Raw genomic sequence first — 15445 nt, 5'->3', positions numbered from 1 at the left:
ATGAACCCCCAGGAGGCGGAGCTTGGCCAGGAGATGATGGAAGAGGCCGACGCCCCACCCCGCCATCCCCACAACCACCACAACGGGCGGTCTCGTAACCACGGCAACCAGGAGAAACGCTACAGGCGCTGCGAGGCCCCCGGTGGAGGCAGAGCCAGGGGGCCACCGCAGCGCAGGCCGCAAGAGGAGCCGGACACGGAGCTGCATCAGGGGGCCCAGTCGCCTCAGGAGGGCCCAGACGCGGAGCTGCATCAGGGGGCCCGGTCGCCTCCACAGCCCGAGCAGCCCCGGCCCATCCCCCGGCCCGCCGTGACGCGCTACCGCAGACAGGGGGACAGCGAGGCCCGGATCAGAGCCCAGCAGCAGAGGCACCGACAGAAGCAGCAGAGAGAGGCGGAGAGAGCACAGCAGCTAGCACAGCAACAGGAGAAGCATGCAGACATGAACCAGGAGGACAAGAGAGAAAGGGACGACTCGGTGCTGGCCCGCTCGGCCAGCACCGAGAGTGGCTTCCACACCCACACGGACCGGGCCGAGGGCGACGACGGGCTGGTGGTGATGTCGCTGGAGCCCGAGGACCAACCGGAGGTGGAGGACGAGGCGGGGAGCTACGGAGTGCAGCTACGCCCCGAGGCGGAGGGATACGCCGAGAGCGCCGAGGCCGAACAGCAACACCTCCACCCCGACTACCCTCCACAGCCCCCGCACCTCCCGCCTGAACCCCTGCCTGACATCCAGCCCCCCCAGAGACGGGACGAAGCAGAGGAGGCTCTGAACCCTGGCTACTCCAACTATGTCTACACCCAGCCCCTCAGCCACTGCGGGGAACGGGAACACATCTCGGCCGTGCGGAGTACGGAGAGTTTGGAGGCCGGAGCGGAGGACGAGGCCTACTCCGAACCATATGACATTTATTCGCTGTCCGAACACGTGTATGAGGAAATTGGCGATGCCCCCTCATCAGTTTCGCCGCCCGCCGAACGGGCGGAGTCTCTCCGGCAGAGGAGGGCGGGCTTTCGGCTGCTGGAGGGCGGGGCGGGAGGCGGAGACTATCAGCAGCAGGAGGCGGTGGGCTCCAGGCTGAAGCATTATGACGAGCGGTCGGACGGCGAGTCGGACAGTCCCGAGAAGGAGGCGGAGTTTGCCCCGTACCCGCGCGCCGACAGCTACGACCAGCAGGAGGAGACAGAGGACATCGACAGCATTGTGGCCGAGGTCAGAGAGAGTCTGAGCTCACAGAGCCTCCACCGGGCCACCGGAGGCACTATCGATGAGGAAAGCGAGGAATTGCTGGGAGAAGAAAAAGCCCAGCCCAACTCCCAGGGGGAAAACTATAAAGCCGAGATGAGCCAGGCGCTCAGTCCGCTGGAGGAAGTGGTGGTGATGAGGAACAGTCAGGAGAAACGCGATGCCATATCTCTGGCCATCAAGGACATTAAGGAGGCCATCGAGGAGGTGAAGACCCGCACTGTCAGATCTCCTTATACACCCGACGAGCCCAAGGAGCCTATTTGGGTGATGAGACAGGACCTGAGCCCCACTGCTGAGTGTGACCTACAGCCATCACTAGGGGGCGACGTAAGTGCAGGGATCTGGGATTTGTATTGCTGAATTGTGATACCAAGTGATATGTACTTGTTCTATCAGACACCTGTTCATCATTGGGTCAGAGAGCATTATGATGCCCCCTTTAGAGACTGAGCCCTCTCCTCTCTCCCTCTTCCCCCTGGTCTCTCTCTCACTCTCACACACACACACACACACACACACACACACACTCATACACACACACACACACACACACACACACACACACACACACACACACACACACACACACACACACACACACACACACACAAAGTAGTAAATTAAGTAAAGTAATTAAATTAATGAAATAGAGCTCACAGACTATGAACAGAGCAAGACTAATAATAATAATAATAGCATCAGTATCAGCATCAGTGGTCTCATTTAGCACCTTAACCAGCATGAAACCATCTCTTCCCATCAAACACCAGCTCAGATCATCTACCACTTTTAGATGGTCTAATTTTCCAAGAACTGAAATATAGATGTAAGTTAACTTAAGTTACAACTTAAAATGACACCGACTGGCCGGGCGTAAAGTCTTCTACTTGCTGTACAGAAATAGCGACCACTAGGGCCCTCCATTGCGCCACCGTATTTTTGTCTTCCTCGCTTGTTAACCAAGCCTCCTTGTGTGTTGTTCAAAAACACATACATTATGAGCACATAATGGTGATAAATACAATGCATTTATTATAATGCTGTAGATAGATCAAAAAGCAGCTATTCTTTTGAGAGCCCTTTGCCTTACAAGCAAACTCATTTCAAAATCATCATCAGATTCTCACATATTGACGTACTGCATTATTGATGGTCTAAAGCAGGGGTGTCAGACTCATATTAGGTAGAGGGCCGGATTTGTTCAACTGAGACCTCATGGGGGCCGGATTTTTTTTTTTACTAAAATCAATTCGACTCATTTACCCATTTACTTCACAAAAGAAATACTGCTCTTTCCATTTCTCTTGAAACTGCCTGCATTCCGTGTCAACCTTTCTCTTTTTCGACAGCATCTTGTTGATTCCTTTGTTTTTTGGTAGGTAGCCGAATGCGCGATTCAATTCCAGCGTGGCATCATGGTGGCTTTGTTTACACCTGATGACCTACTGACATACTTCCTTGTAGTGCAGGTTAATTAACTTATGAATGAACTCAGCTTGCTTATTAGCCACACGTAGTTCATGATAATGGGGTGCGAATTTAATAATAATAATAATATTTTATTTTATTTTTTATTTTATTTTAATATTCCAAAACATCTCGCGGGCCGGATGAAACCTGCCCGCGGGCGCGGGCCGTATCTCTGACATCCCTGGTCTAAAGTCTGCTTTGGACTGGTTGGTTTGGAAAATAGATGCTGGTGCCTCTTTGTAAAGTGACCCATTTGTAAAATTCCCTGACTGGAATACCTCTCAAAATTCCATGGTATTCCAGAAATTCAATGGCCAGTGGGAATTCTAGCCACTAGCTACATAACATCTAATGTTAGCATGCAACTAGCCACTAGCTACATAACACCTAATGTTAGCATGCAACTAGCCACTAGCTACATAACATCTAATGTTAGCATGCAACTAGCCACTAGCTACATAACATCTAATGTTAGCATGCAACTAGCCACTAGCTACATAACATCTAATGTTAACATGCAACTAGCCACTAGCTACATAACATCTAATGTTAACATGCAACTAGCCACTAGCTACATAACATCTAATGTTAGCATGCAACTAGCCACTAGCTACATAACATCTAATGTTAGCATGCAACTAGTCACTAGCTACATAACATCTAATGTTAGCATGCAACTAGCCACTAGCTACATAACATCTAATGTTAACATGCAACTAGCCACTAGCTACATAACATCTAATGTTAGCATGCAACTAGCCACTAGCTACATAACATCTAATGTTAGCATGCAACTAGCCACTAGCTACATAACATCTAATGTTAGTATTATGGCTGTCAGCGTTAACGCGTTAATCGCGATGCGATTAAGGGCCGGCCATAACGCGTTATTTTTTTAATCGCATCCCGCTATTTTGTGCCTTCGTCGCACCCGTACTTGTAGTCAAGCCATTCGGTTTCCTGTCTCCTGCTTGTGCAGGCATGGAAGAGAACGACAGCAATACGCTTCTAAATGGCTCGTTTTACTTTAAAAAACTCCCCAAATGGCACAGTGGACAAGTCGAGAGCCGTAGTTTGCACCTTGTGTAAAACGGAATTAAAATATCACCGAAGTACATCGAGTTTGAGGTGAGCGATCACCTAAAAGTAGCTAGCGGCCAGCTAGCAGCCAGCTAGCTAGCGCGAGACTCATCACTCATTCTTCCTTCAGAGTCTCGGATGCGCGGGTCCTCTAACCACTGGGAGGTCGGCTCCAATGGCTTCACGCGATATACACGTTATCAATACACAGTTTCCAATACCGAGCCATTATTCACATGGAAGTGCCAAAGTTTTTAGCTCAGACACAGCCTTCTTCGGCTGTATCATTTTGGGTTTCGACTGCTCCACAGCACCGCCGCCGGAAGTATCGGTTCTAGATATATTTTGTAGACATTGTTACCTCCTGTCTACATTCCACTTCTATTGAATTGAAAATAAATCTAAAATTCAAGATCACAAAGTACATTTATTTGCATTAATTTGATTCCCAATCACGACACACTGGTAAGAATGATTAATATCGAATTAAAAATGCTTTGAAATGCAAAATAATGGCATTTTAAACATGCGATACAAAAATGCAAACAAAATCGCGATTAACTATAGTTAATAGCAAGATTAATCGCAATTAATAAAATTAATAATTTGACAGCCCTAGTTAGTATGCAGCTAGCCACTAGCTACATAACATCTAATGTTAGCATGCAACTAGCCACTACTAGCTACGTAACATTAGCTAGTAGAAACACAGTCAGCTGTTCTCAGCCATGTTGCAACAGTGCAGCTCTTCTCCACCTCCAGTCTAGTGTATTCTTTCCCTCTCACCTTCTCCACCTCCTCCAGTCTAGTGTATTCTTTCCCTCTCACCTTCTCCACCTCCTCTAGTCAAGTGTATTCTATAGTTTATTCCCTCTCTCACCCTCTCCACCTCCTCTAATGTAGTGTATTCTATAGTTTCTTTCCCTCTCTCACCTTCTCCACCTCCTCTAGCCTAGTGTATTCTTTCCTTATCCACCTCCTCTAGTCCAGTGTATTCTTTCCCTCTCTCACCCTCTCCACCTCCTCTAGTCTAGTGTATTCTTTCCTTCTCCACCTCCTCTAGTCTTTATAGTAAGCGCTTCTAGTAAGCGTCTTTGAGTCCTTGAAAAGCGCTATATAAATCCCATATTTATTATTATTATTATTAGTCCAGTGTATTCTTTCCCTTTGTCACCTTCTCCACCTCCTCTAGTCGAGTGTGTTCTTGTCACATGTTATTATAATGATTTATTCAGGATGGGTGAGAGAGACAAAGAGGGTGAGAGAAGTTCAATAATTCAGTGAGGATCCAATACCTCAGGAGGAGACGGCCTGTTTTCCGCTGCTTGTCACGACTCGCACGCGCGCGCGCGCGCACACACACACACACACACACACACACACACACACACACACACACACACACACACACACACACACACACACACACACACAATCACCATGGCCAGAACATACCTGTATCCAGGTTTGCACTGGATGACATTTCCACATAAATATGTTTTTTTTTATAGAACCTGAGGAATATTTAGCAGATGATTTGGCATGAATGCTTTTAGCATCATATTTAGCAAAATCCATACCAACAGAAAGACAGACAGAGTCAGACGCACCTGGCTGATTCCATGGTGAATCCTGATTGGCTGATTCTATGGTGAATCCTGATACCTGAGTGTCACCTGAGTAGCTGCCTGCCCTCCCTGTAGCCGGCTCTTGCAGACGATGTTAACTATTCAGCACCACTGTCAACAGTAGCTGCTGTTCATCTTGGAGGCGTCCTAGACGTTCCTAACTGCTCTAACAGGTTCAGATAGAAGTGTCTGTTGGTTGAGAGCGATGGAGAACTTTTGGATTTACCAAGTAGAGAAGCACGAGGAGAAACAAGCCAAGCAGCAGCAGCCTGACCAGCATCGTGATGATGGAGACCAGGTTTGGACATTTTGAGGTGTTTGTTATGGACGGTTTTAACTCGACAACATAAACATTCTAAAATTGACCCTAGCTCACTTCCTGTTGCAGTGTTTGCTAATACAATCGCTGACAGGAAATAAGCGAGGTTTCAAAGAGGTGTCCACGGCACGCCAACAGCTCTTAGCCGTTGTCAAATCACTCTAAACCATCAATAATGTATCCCTGTGTTCAACTGATGATTATACAGGTATAAAAGTCAAAGTTGTCTATCAGTGCTTTGAAGAGTCGTATGACATGTGGGAAGTTATGAATTGAAGTTGTGGATTTTTGTAAGCATAAAACTTTCAATTTGAAGCCAAATATGGCATCATATTTGTTACGTTATCAACTTTAATGTGTTAATTGACATGGTCAATATCTTAAGGCAGGATATCCATGGACTTAAAAAGCCTGAAGGGTTCATAAAATAAACTAGAGACCATCTTGCGATGGGGGGCCAGGGGCGTAAACTGTGGGGGGACCCGCCCCCTTGCTCAGATCACACACATTTTCAAACCCGGCCTTCATTTTGATATCAATGACACACCTGTACAGTTTCATTTTGATATCAATGACACACCTGTACAGTTTCATTTTGATATCAATGACACACCTGTACAGTTTCATTTTGATATCAATGACACACCTGTACAGTTTCATTTTGATATCAATGACACACCTGTACAGTTTCCTGACTGCATCTTGCATGTAGTGACGCTATTGTATTCACAAAATCTGTCCAGAGACAGACAGACAGACAGACAGGCAGGCAGGCAGACAGACAGACAGACAGACAGACAAAAACCTGTCAGTTTTGCCCTGCATGATGCAGACAGCATCCAGTGAAAATCACCAGTCTAGTAACATTAGATACTGGGTGTTGAATATGCAGCTAATGTTAGCTGCTGTGCTATTACCGTAGTTTGATCAAAGAAGCAAGGACTATTGAATGAAAACCATAGCTGTGTGATGTTATCAGATAGCTGATATAGATGGTCTATCTAACAGAGACAGCATGACGTTAGCCAGATTGTCAACAGGTCTTTTTGAAGATAACGTTAGCGAGTGGCATGCTAACGCTTGTGTTGCTAACGCGAACATTAGCTGCTACCTATCTAGCGACGTCATTCATCCAAGCCAGCTAAAACACTAGGCGCTAGCCATAACTATCGTCAGCTGCAGCGGTAGCTTTGTCTCCCGTCTACAAATCCATCGTCTGACACTTTTTAATTCCATCTGTTTATGTGACTCTTGTCTTGCCAGCCAGTAACTGGCTAGTGGCTAACGTGTAACGTGTATCATTACAGAGTTTCTTCGGACACCGTGTTGGTTCAGCTCAGTGCTGCGTTCATGTGCAGTCGGCCACAGCCTTTAAATGTCCACAGCATTCAAACAACAACATTATAAAAAATAATTGAACGGTTGAATTCTGTACTCGCACACGTGCTCCAAATTGCATTTTACAATTCTCACTGTTCTATTTTTAGTAGCACATGCGATTAAAATGCTCACACTGTCAAGCCCTCATAGTTCTTTAATAACTGGGTCTAGGTTGAATAGCTCTAACAACTTGCTCTTAACAGTCTTCTTGAGCATTGACCCATCTATGTTGTAGAGTCACCAGGGCCGCCAGCCCCGATCGCTTGATCTGGGCCACCTTCATATGTGCACCAGATGGTGCACAGATCTTCTTGCTAAGAGAATTCCGTTTCTTGTTCCTGTGGATCTTTTCAGTGAGAGGCTTGAGCTTGGTGAACACTCGCTCTTGCAGGAGGGTTTCAATCTGATTTTGGCCATGTGGAAGGGCGGTCTGGAGGTCATGCACTAACTCCGGTGAGGCAACCAGGCCAGACTCAGTTTAGGTGAGGAGATGTCAAAGGGCTCAGCGTCAAAATCCTTCATGCATGCCTGCAGGCCCTGAACTGCCTGCTCATCCTTCTTCATCCTCGCTGGCTGGCATTCAACATGCTTCCTATGGTGATGCTGGCACTTGAGGTTCCACTTCAAAGTAGACTTCATCCACGTTGTTTGCATTTCTTGTTGTTGAGAACATTCTGTCGGAGCTGAAGCATCCTTGCTTTAGCTTTGAGTTCAGATTCACAATTGTTTTTATCCAAAGGTCCAGTGGCTGGCGGGAGGAGGGTAGCGCTGTCAGTTACTGGATGAAGTGGTCATTGAAGAAGGCCTGTTGCTCATCTGACAGCTCAGAGTCTATCATCAACATACAACATGTTGCCTGGACAGATGGCACACGCCATACGACGACCATGACTAGGGAGGTGGTTGACAGATTATTGAGCAACACTCCTTCGTCACTATTTCCTGCATTATATGCATCAAGAGTTTGTACAAGAGGGTCGGACATCTCCATGAACCAGAGCCAGAAGTCCCCCGTGTCTGTGTCAGGGTGGAACATGACTTCATGTCTGTGTCAGGGTGGAACATGACTTCATGTCTGTGTCAGGGTGGAACATGACTTCATGTCTGTGTCAGGGTGGAACATGACTGCATGTCTGTGTCAGGGTGGAACATGACTTCATGTCTGTGTCAGGGTGGAACATGACTTCATGTCTGTGTCAGGGTGGAACATGACTTCATGTCTGTGTCAGGGTGGAACATGACTTCATGTCTGTGTCAGGGTGGAACATGACTGCAGGGCCACAGTAAAATGATGAAAATGGTGCTATTTTAAATGTTGGGGGGCATTTTGCCTTTATTAGACAGGACAGTAGGCAGACAGGAAAGGTGGGGAGAGAGAGAGGGGATGATATGTGGCAAAAGACCTCGGTTCAGATTAGAACCCGCATCGGCCGCGCGAAGGACCACGCCTCCGTGGTACACCTGGCTGCTACCAGGTGAGCCACCAGGATGCACGGGAATGTGATCGATCTTAATCTATAGCTTAAGCGATTTGTAAAAAAAAAAAAATTACATTTGAAAGAAAATACCTGGTTCTCCTTCTTCTTTCAAGTTTACAGTGTTTCTCACACCTCCTCAATCTTGGCTGTTGCGCCTCGTCTCATGTTCCTCCGTTCCTCATCCCTCCTGAGCAACGCGCCTTCACTTCCTGAAGAGGTCCTCCGTTCATAGAGATTTCAGCCCAGGAGCGGCTGCGGAAGCCATCATCTGGTTCCTCACGCCGACCTCGGCCTTGGTTTCCATTCTTCTTCTGTGGTGTTTTATGGAAGTTGGCATCCTTTATGTTGCATTACCGCCTCCTTCTGGATTGATCTTGTTTGCTTGAGTTTGCTTGTGTTGTAATTAGTGAGACGTTGAACCCTATTTTTACTGGACTATTAATCAAACCGCAATAAATCGCAATATGGCTAAGTGCAATATCCAAATGGCAAGGGCCTGCAAGTATTTGATAAAGGAAAAATGTGTCATTAAATGAAGCATTGTGGTGCTACAGAGATGTCCCGGCCTACAAATTATATTCTCCAGATGTAAGGGAACAGGCCCCAGTAAAAATCACATCATATTTTTATTTTATTTCTGGGTGAAAAATAAATGGAAAAATTGCCATTCCCACTAAAATTGGATCGCATATCGCAATATTTTGTTGGGACAGGATCACAATATACATTTTTGCATATCGCCCAAGCCTAGATGCTTATACCAACAGGAACGAAAGAGGCAAATGATCTAACATTTTCCTCAAAAAGTGGTCTTCCTTTGACATAACCTCATATATCCATCATAATTTTAATACTTATTTTAAAGATGGCGGTAAATGTGCAGGGTGAATCTCTCAGTCAGTTGGACTCTCTCTCTCTCTGTCTCTCTCTCTCTCCAGTCTCCTGGTTCAGGCTCGTCCTCTCCTCCTCCAGGGGCGGAGTCATCCAGCCGACATCTGTTACAGGATGACAGCTTTGAATCCCCTCCCTCCAATAAAGAGGTGTGTTCAATACTGCAGCACACTTAGATGTTCACTAGAGTCACAATAAAGAGGTGTGTTCAATACTGCAGCACACTTAGATGTTCACTAGAGTCACTCATTATATTGACAACAGAAACATTCTAAATGGCCCTAACTTACATCCTGTTGCAGTGTTTGCTAATACAACAGCTGACAGGAAATTAGCTAGATTTCAAATTAAGCAATAAGCCCAAAGAGGCCGCGTGGACCCCTCACTGTAAACCACAGCCTCACACAATTCTGTGAAAAGTGTCTATACAGTCACTCATTATAGATTGAAAAGTGTCTATACAGTCACTCATTATAGATTGAAAAGTGTCTATACAGTCACTCATTATAGATTGAAAAGCGTCTATACAGTCACTCATTATAGATTGAAAAGCATCTATACAGTCACTCATTATAGATTGAAAAGTGTCTATACAGTCACTCATTATAGATTGAAAAGTGTCTATACAGTCACTCATTATAGATTGAAAAGTGTCTATACTCATTATTAGGGATGGGCATCGAATTTCGAATTTTCGAATAATCGTTGTTATTATCAAGGTCGACTTTTATTATTGAAATTCGAAATTCGAAAAAAAAAAAATTGAGTGAAATGTTGCATTGTCTCCCCTGATTCTAAGTATAGTCAAATCGCTTGGTTTGAGCAAGTAAAACAATTTTTATAAGCATTTTAAGCAAGGTTTATGGAAAAATGAATGGCGGATGAAATCCCATGAAGAGGGAGAGGGGGTGACTTTGGCACCCCTTTGGCACTCAGACCTGAGCCTACTAAATATTTAATGAACCACTCATGATTGTCAAAACTGTTTTTTATTTTCGAAAATGTCAATGTCATGTAACATGTTCTTTACTTCAGTGGTGCGATGCTTGTTTGAGCTAAAAATCCACAGCAGAAGCTTTTTATATTAATTAATAAAGCCATAGACTTAGAATCAGGGGAGACAATGCAACATTTCACTCACAAAAAAAAAAAAAAAATTTTTTTTACATTTTTATTTTATTTTCGAATTTCGAATTAAATTCGAATTTGGCCAGCGAATTTCGAATAGTGTTTTTGCTAGAAATGCCCATCCCTACTCATTATAGATTGCAGATTGCATCTGAATTTCACTTTTGCCTGTCGAGTTGAAAGCATGTTGAAAGTTTGAATAAATAATAACACTTTGTCCTGTCTATTCATAGTCTAGGAGAAGAAGCCTTGCATCCTTCCCCACATACGTAGAAGGTGAGTGTCTCATTAAAGTGTAACTTACCCCCAAAACACTTTTTTTCAGCTTTTAACCAATATATATGACTATGGGGGTGGTGTGTGAAGAATTCTGGTCAACATTTCCACATTTGAGACCAAACTGTTACCATTGTACCATTTGTATCATTTTCAGCAGCATAAGTTCCCTCTATGGGTGGAACACTGCTTTTTTTGTGCCCTCAAATGAATGGGATATTTGGTACATCGTGACATCACGGTGGGGTTAGCACGCGCCCCACTCATGTGAAAAATTGTTTTTTTTCCCCATTGATTATTACTGTAGTTCACGCGGCGCGAGCCCTTTAAGAGCAATGCATCCATGGGTAATGCCCACTGTGGCTAATGTTAGCCGCTAGTTAGTTATGTTACATGGCAGTAAAACGCCACTAAATGACCAAATTGATAGAACTTTTAACCATTTCGAGTAACACTGTTTCCATACGGATCACCAGCGTTAGTTTGTTGTTTATAACGTGGCTATATTCATAACATTTTATATCTCGGATGCGTTATTTAGAATCCCACATAGGTTACGCCAAACCCCACATAGGTTACGCCTCGAATCCCACATAGGTTACGCTAAAACCCACATAGGTTACGCATCGAATCCCACATAGGTTACGCTAAAACCAGTTTTTTTTCAGGACGAAACAGTCTCGAGCCACTAGCGTCATCTTTAGAGCACAATATTCCTGGAATGCAAGTTTAACTAAACAGTTACATGTCCTCTGCATTCTACATAAAATTAACACATTGAGTGCCAGCGACGCCATATGGCGTCATTAGAAATTTACTGTAGAGTGCCAGCGACGCCAAATGGCGTCAGTAACTCCAAATTGTTTTTTTGAAGGGGGGGTGTCGATCTAAGCTTCTTACGTCGCCTCTAACAATATTGTAGCTATTGGAGGTCGATAACCTATTTTACAAACCCATTAGGTGGCGACAGCACTCTCCTGATCAGAGAAAAAGGAGCCAAACACACAGAAGAAGTCGCTGGGGAAAAGGAGGAAATCGCATCGCATCCGTCCGTATGCATCGATGTGCATGAAGCACAACGAGCACAACGCCAGCTGTGCCTGTGCCCGCAGCAGCAGCATCCGCTGTCACAACTGAGCACCTCCGTGTACGCTGCCACAGCACATCCGCATAATCTGTCTTATTATTCTCAACTGGAAGCATAGGAGCCCGTGACAAACACGCGGAACGCTGTAAAAATGCTGGATGTCGCGGACCCTTCACTGTGCAGAGCAAACTCAGTAGAGAGCCAACAGACACACCCAGGAGGAGGCGTGTGCAGTTGGGGGGGGGGGGGGGGCACGCAGAGCACCATACAACACTTCACCCAGACAGACCCAGACAGCAGGACAGGATTACAGGAGGAAGGGTCGGTTACATGGCATTTGACACAGGAGGAAGCTGTAACCAGCAGCGCACGCAGGGGCCAGTGCTGCTGGTTACAGCTCAAAAATATTATTCTGCCAAACAAAATTCCCTGGCCTTCACTGTTTTATTGAAGGAAATTATTTTTGAGGTGTGACTACATCAGAAAATTAGCTTCAGAGTCAGTGATGTGCTTGAAATGTTTAATTTCACAAAAGGCTCATTATCTCAGCTCGTAGAAAAAAAGGTCTGTTTTTCGTTCAATCAAGCTATCTTCTCCGGCTCATAACTAAAGAACGGAAAATGGGATCAATAAACTTTTTTTTGCAGGTGATAGAAGAGAGTCTCATCGTTATTTGTGCGTGTTCAGTGTTTACATAGTAATTATTAAAGAAATGATATGACTGTTTTAAAATGCATTGCGGCCTATGTGGCACAGCAAGCAACCTTTTGCCCAAGGGCCGTGGCACTCAAAGTGTTAAGATATTACGGGTTGTTTTATTTTGTATGTTACATACTTATTGGCCAATATATGTTAGTTTATGGGGGAGGAATTCTGCCAGCTAAGGAGGGGAGTGTGGGCGGCCATCTTGCCTGCGGGGTTTTCAGATCGAGTGGAGAGCCGTTTTGCAGGAAATCTGGGGGGGTAAGTCCTGCTTTAAGTTTGTTCCAGACCTGTCTCTGTCTCAGCAACACATTCTCGCAAGATCTGGCAACATATCTCCTGTCGGATCTTGTACTGGGTTTGAAATCAGATGGTGGGAATCGACATTTTTTATTTCCCCCCCGATGTTATTTTTTTAAATTTTTGCTTCAACTGAAATGTTTTATGGTCGCTCACGATTCAGTAGGTCACAGGTTGGCTTGGTTCCAGCCTTAAAACTCGTTATATAAGGATTCCTCGAAAATGTCTATGAAGAAAATGAATGGGAAACTCACTTCCGGGGCAAAAGATGTCACGTGACTGTTCAGCTCTATTGGTCTCTGTCTTCCTGCAGTCCCAGGCCCATGTGACCCTGAGGACCTGATCGATGGGATCATCTTCGCCGCAAACTACCTGGGCTCCACCCAGCTGCTGTCTGACAAGACGCCCTCCAAGAACGTACGCATGATGCAGGCCCAGGAGGCTGTCAGCCGTATCAAGGTGACACACACACACACACACACACACACCTGATACATGCATACATACATACATATACATACATGGTGTGCCCTGGGCTTCATATGAACGATCTGTGGTCAAACTGCTTTGTGCGCTTGTGAAACTTCTGCTCTTGGATTTCTTGTCTGCGCTCAGACTTTTTGCAAGCACAGCGTTTGAGCACAAGCAGAGCAAATCTAAGCTCCTATGCCTTCCTGCCCTGGTGTCTGTCCTGCCCTGGTGTCTGTCCTGCCCTGGTGTCTGTCCTGCCCTGGTGTCTGTCCTGCCCTGGTGTCTGTCGTGGTGTCTGTCCTGCCCTGGTGTCTGCCCTGGTGTCTGTCCTGCCCTGGTGTCTGTCGTGGTGTCTGCCCTGGTGTCTGTCCTGCCCTGGTGTCTGTTCTGTCCTGTGCTCTGCTCTAACCACAACTTTCCTGTCTGCTTTCTTCCATGCCTGGCAGACGGCCCAGAAATTAGCCCAGAACAAGAAGAAGGTGCAGTACGTCGATACGTCTCCTCCTCCACCCCTCAGTTCAGCCCCCCCACCACCCCTCGCTCTGCTTTCTGTCTATTCATCCCTCCGTCTAGACGTCACTCGCCTGTCCATCTTCTCTATTGTCTCTTTCATTACATCTGTGATTGGCACCATTTCTCTTTGTATTGCTGGAGTCATCATATTCATTGTTTCAGTCTGTCTTTCGGTTTGAGTTCCCCTTCACCATTTTTTCATTCCATATCCAACATTTTTCTACCTTTGGATTGTATTACTACTGTAAAACTTAAATTAAAAGCAGCGTCCCAATTAAACACGAAGTCCTTTTTACTGGCCAGGTGTTACTGGCCGGGTGTTACTGGCCGTGTGTGGCTACTGGCCGGGTGTTACTGGCCGCCGTGGCCAGGTGTGGCTACACGTTTTGACAAATAAAAGCCGATTAGAAGCTGGTGGCCAATTTCAGCTTCCATCCTTTCTAAGATGGCTTCCGGTATTACTGGTCTCCTCCTGTCCTCTGACGCCTGCTGGTGTAATCTGATCAGATTTCTGTCACTCACATGTCTCTGTAATCTGCAGATGCTGATTGTTAATTCCTTGTGTGTGAATTCTTTTTTTTATCACCAGTCAAACAAAGGCTACCATTTGAAATCTGCAATTACAAAGCCTGTTGCTATGGCGATTAATTGGCTCGTTGGGGTGTACTGCCAGAGCCTCTCTCACTTTCTCCCTCTCTCTCTGTCTTTCTCTCTCTCTTTTGTGTGAAAGTAATTAAAGGCCTGTACCATATACATGCCTGTCTCAAATATACGGTAGGGCCGGTTGACTTCAGTGAGTGAAGCAAAAATAAAAGCCCAGGCTATTAATTGAAGTTTTACGGTATATTTTTTTTAAATTGAATCATGTTGATTTAAGATCACAAGCTTTCAGCTTGCTGGATGCAGGAAATGGCTGCACAAGAGCTCTTTAATACCTTCTTTTTTGAAACACTGAAGATATTCTGCACTGTGTTTGTGTTTGGATTCAAAGTTATTTTTGTGCTCTTGCATTGCTTATGTATTTGCCGTAGTATTGTACATGAAGTGTTACAAGTAACATGATTCTTTACAACTGATGAGGAAAACACATCAGGTTGACATATTCTAGATATTTGTGAATATTTCTAAGTGAAGCTGCACCACTGCTCCAGCATGTGAGCACGTCTCCAAACGGCTTTAAGACTTCTGAGCATGATCATATGGTTCATTAACTCCCTGCACTTTCAGCCCACGCTTGTCTCCTGCTCAAATACAGTAGCTGCTGGCCCTTATATTAGATAAGGACATTTCAATCAAAAACTTAAAGGAACACGATTTACAACCAACTTTGTATCATTACAAAATCAGCAGTATATCAGGAAACAGTTTTGCCGACATCATTTAATTTGACAGTTATTGAGAGTTTATTTGAGTTAAGTTGTGGACCAGTGATGTCATTCATGCACAAATGACATCACTGGTCCACAACTTA

At 45.2% G+C, this 15445-nt stretch overlaps 1 protein-coding gene across 1 annotated transcript in view; it reads left to right on the top strand.

The window, feature by feature from the left end:
* The window catches only part of apba1a (amyloid beta (A4) precursor protein-binding, family A, member 1a), a gene marked incomplete at both ends in the record, with an annotated part of 33046 nt that continues 17601 nt past the window's right edge, over positions 1 to 15445 (top strand). Inside the window, 4 exons of the mRNA XM_083645085.1 lie at positions 1 to 1578; positions 9545 to 9648; positions 10864 to 10901; positions 13304 to 13449. Of these exons, the coding sequence (XP_083501211.1) occupies positions 1 to 1578; positions 9545 to 9648; positions 10864 to 10901; positions 13304 to 13449 (1866 nt within the window). The remainder of the gene's footprint in view (positions 1579 to 9544; positions 9649 to 10863; positions 10902 to 13303; positions 13450 to 15445) is intronic.

Source organism: Poromitra crassiceps, assembly GCF_964638095.1.
Source record: "Poromitra crassiceps genome assembly, chromosome: 10".
Classification (NCBI taxonomy): Eukaryota; Metazoa; Chordata; class Actinopteri; order Beryciformes; family Melamphaidae; genus Poromitra; species Poromitra crassiceps.
The sequence above is the reverse complement of the archived record's forward strand: the minus strand, read 5'-3'. Positions and strand labels throughout refer to the sequence as shown.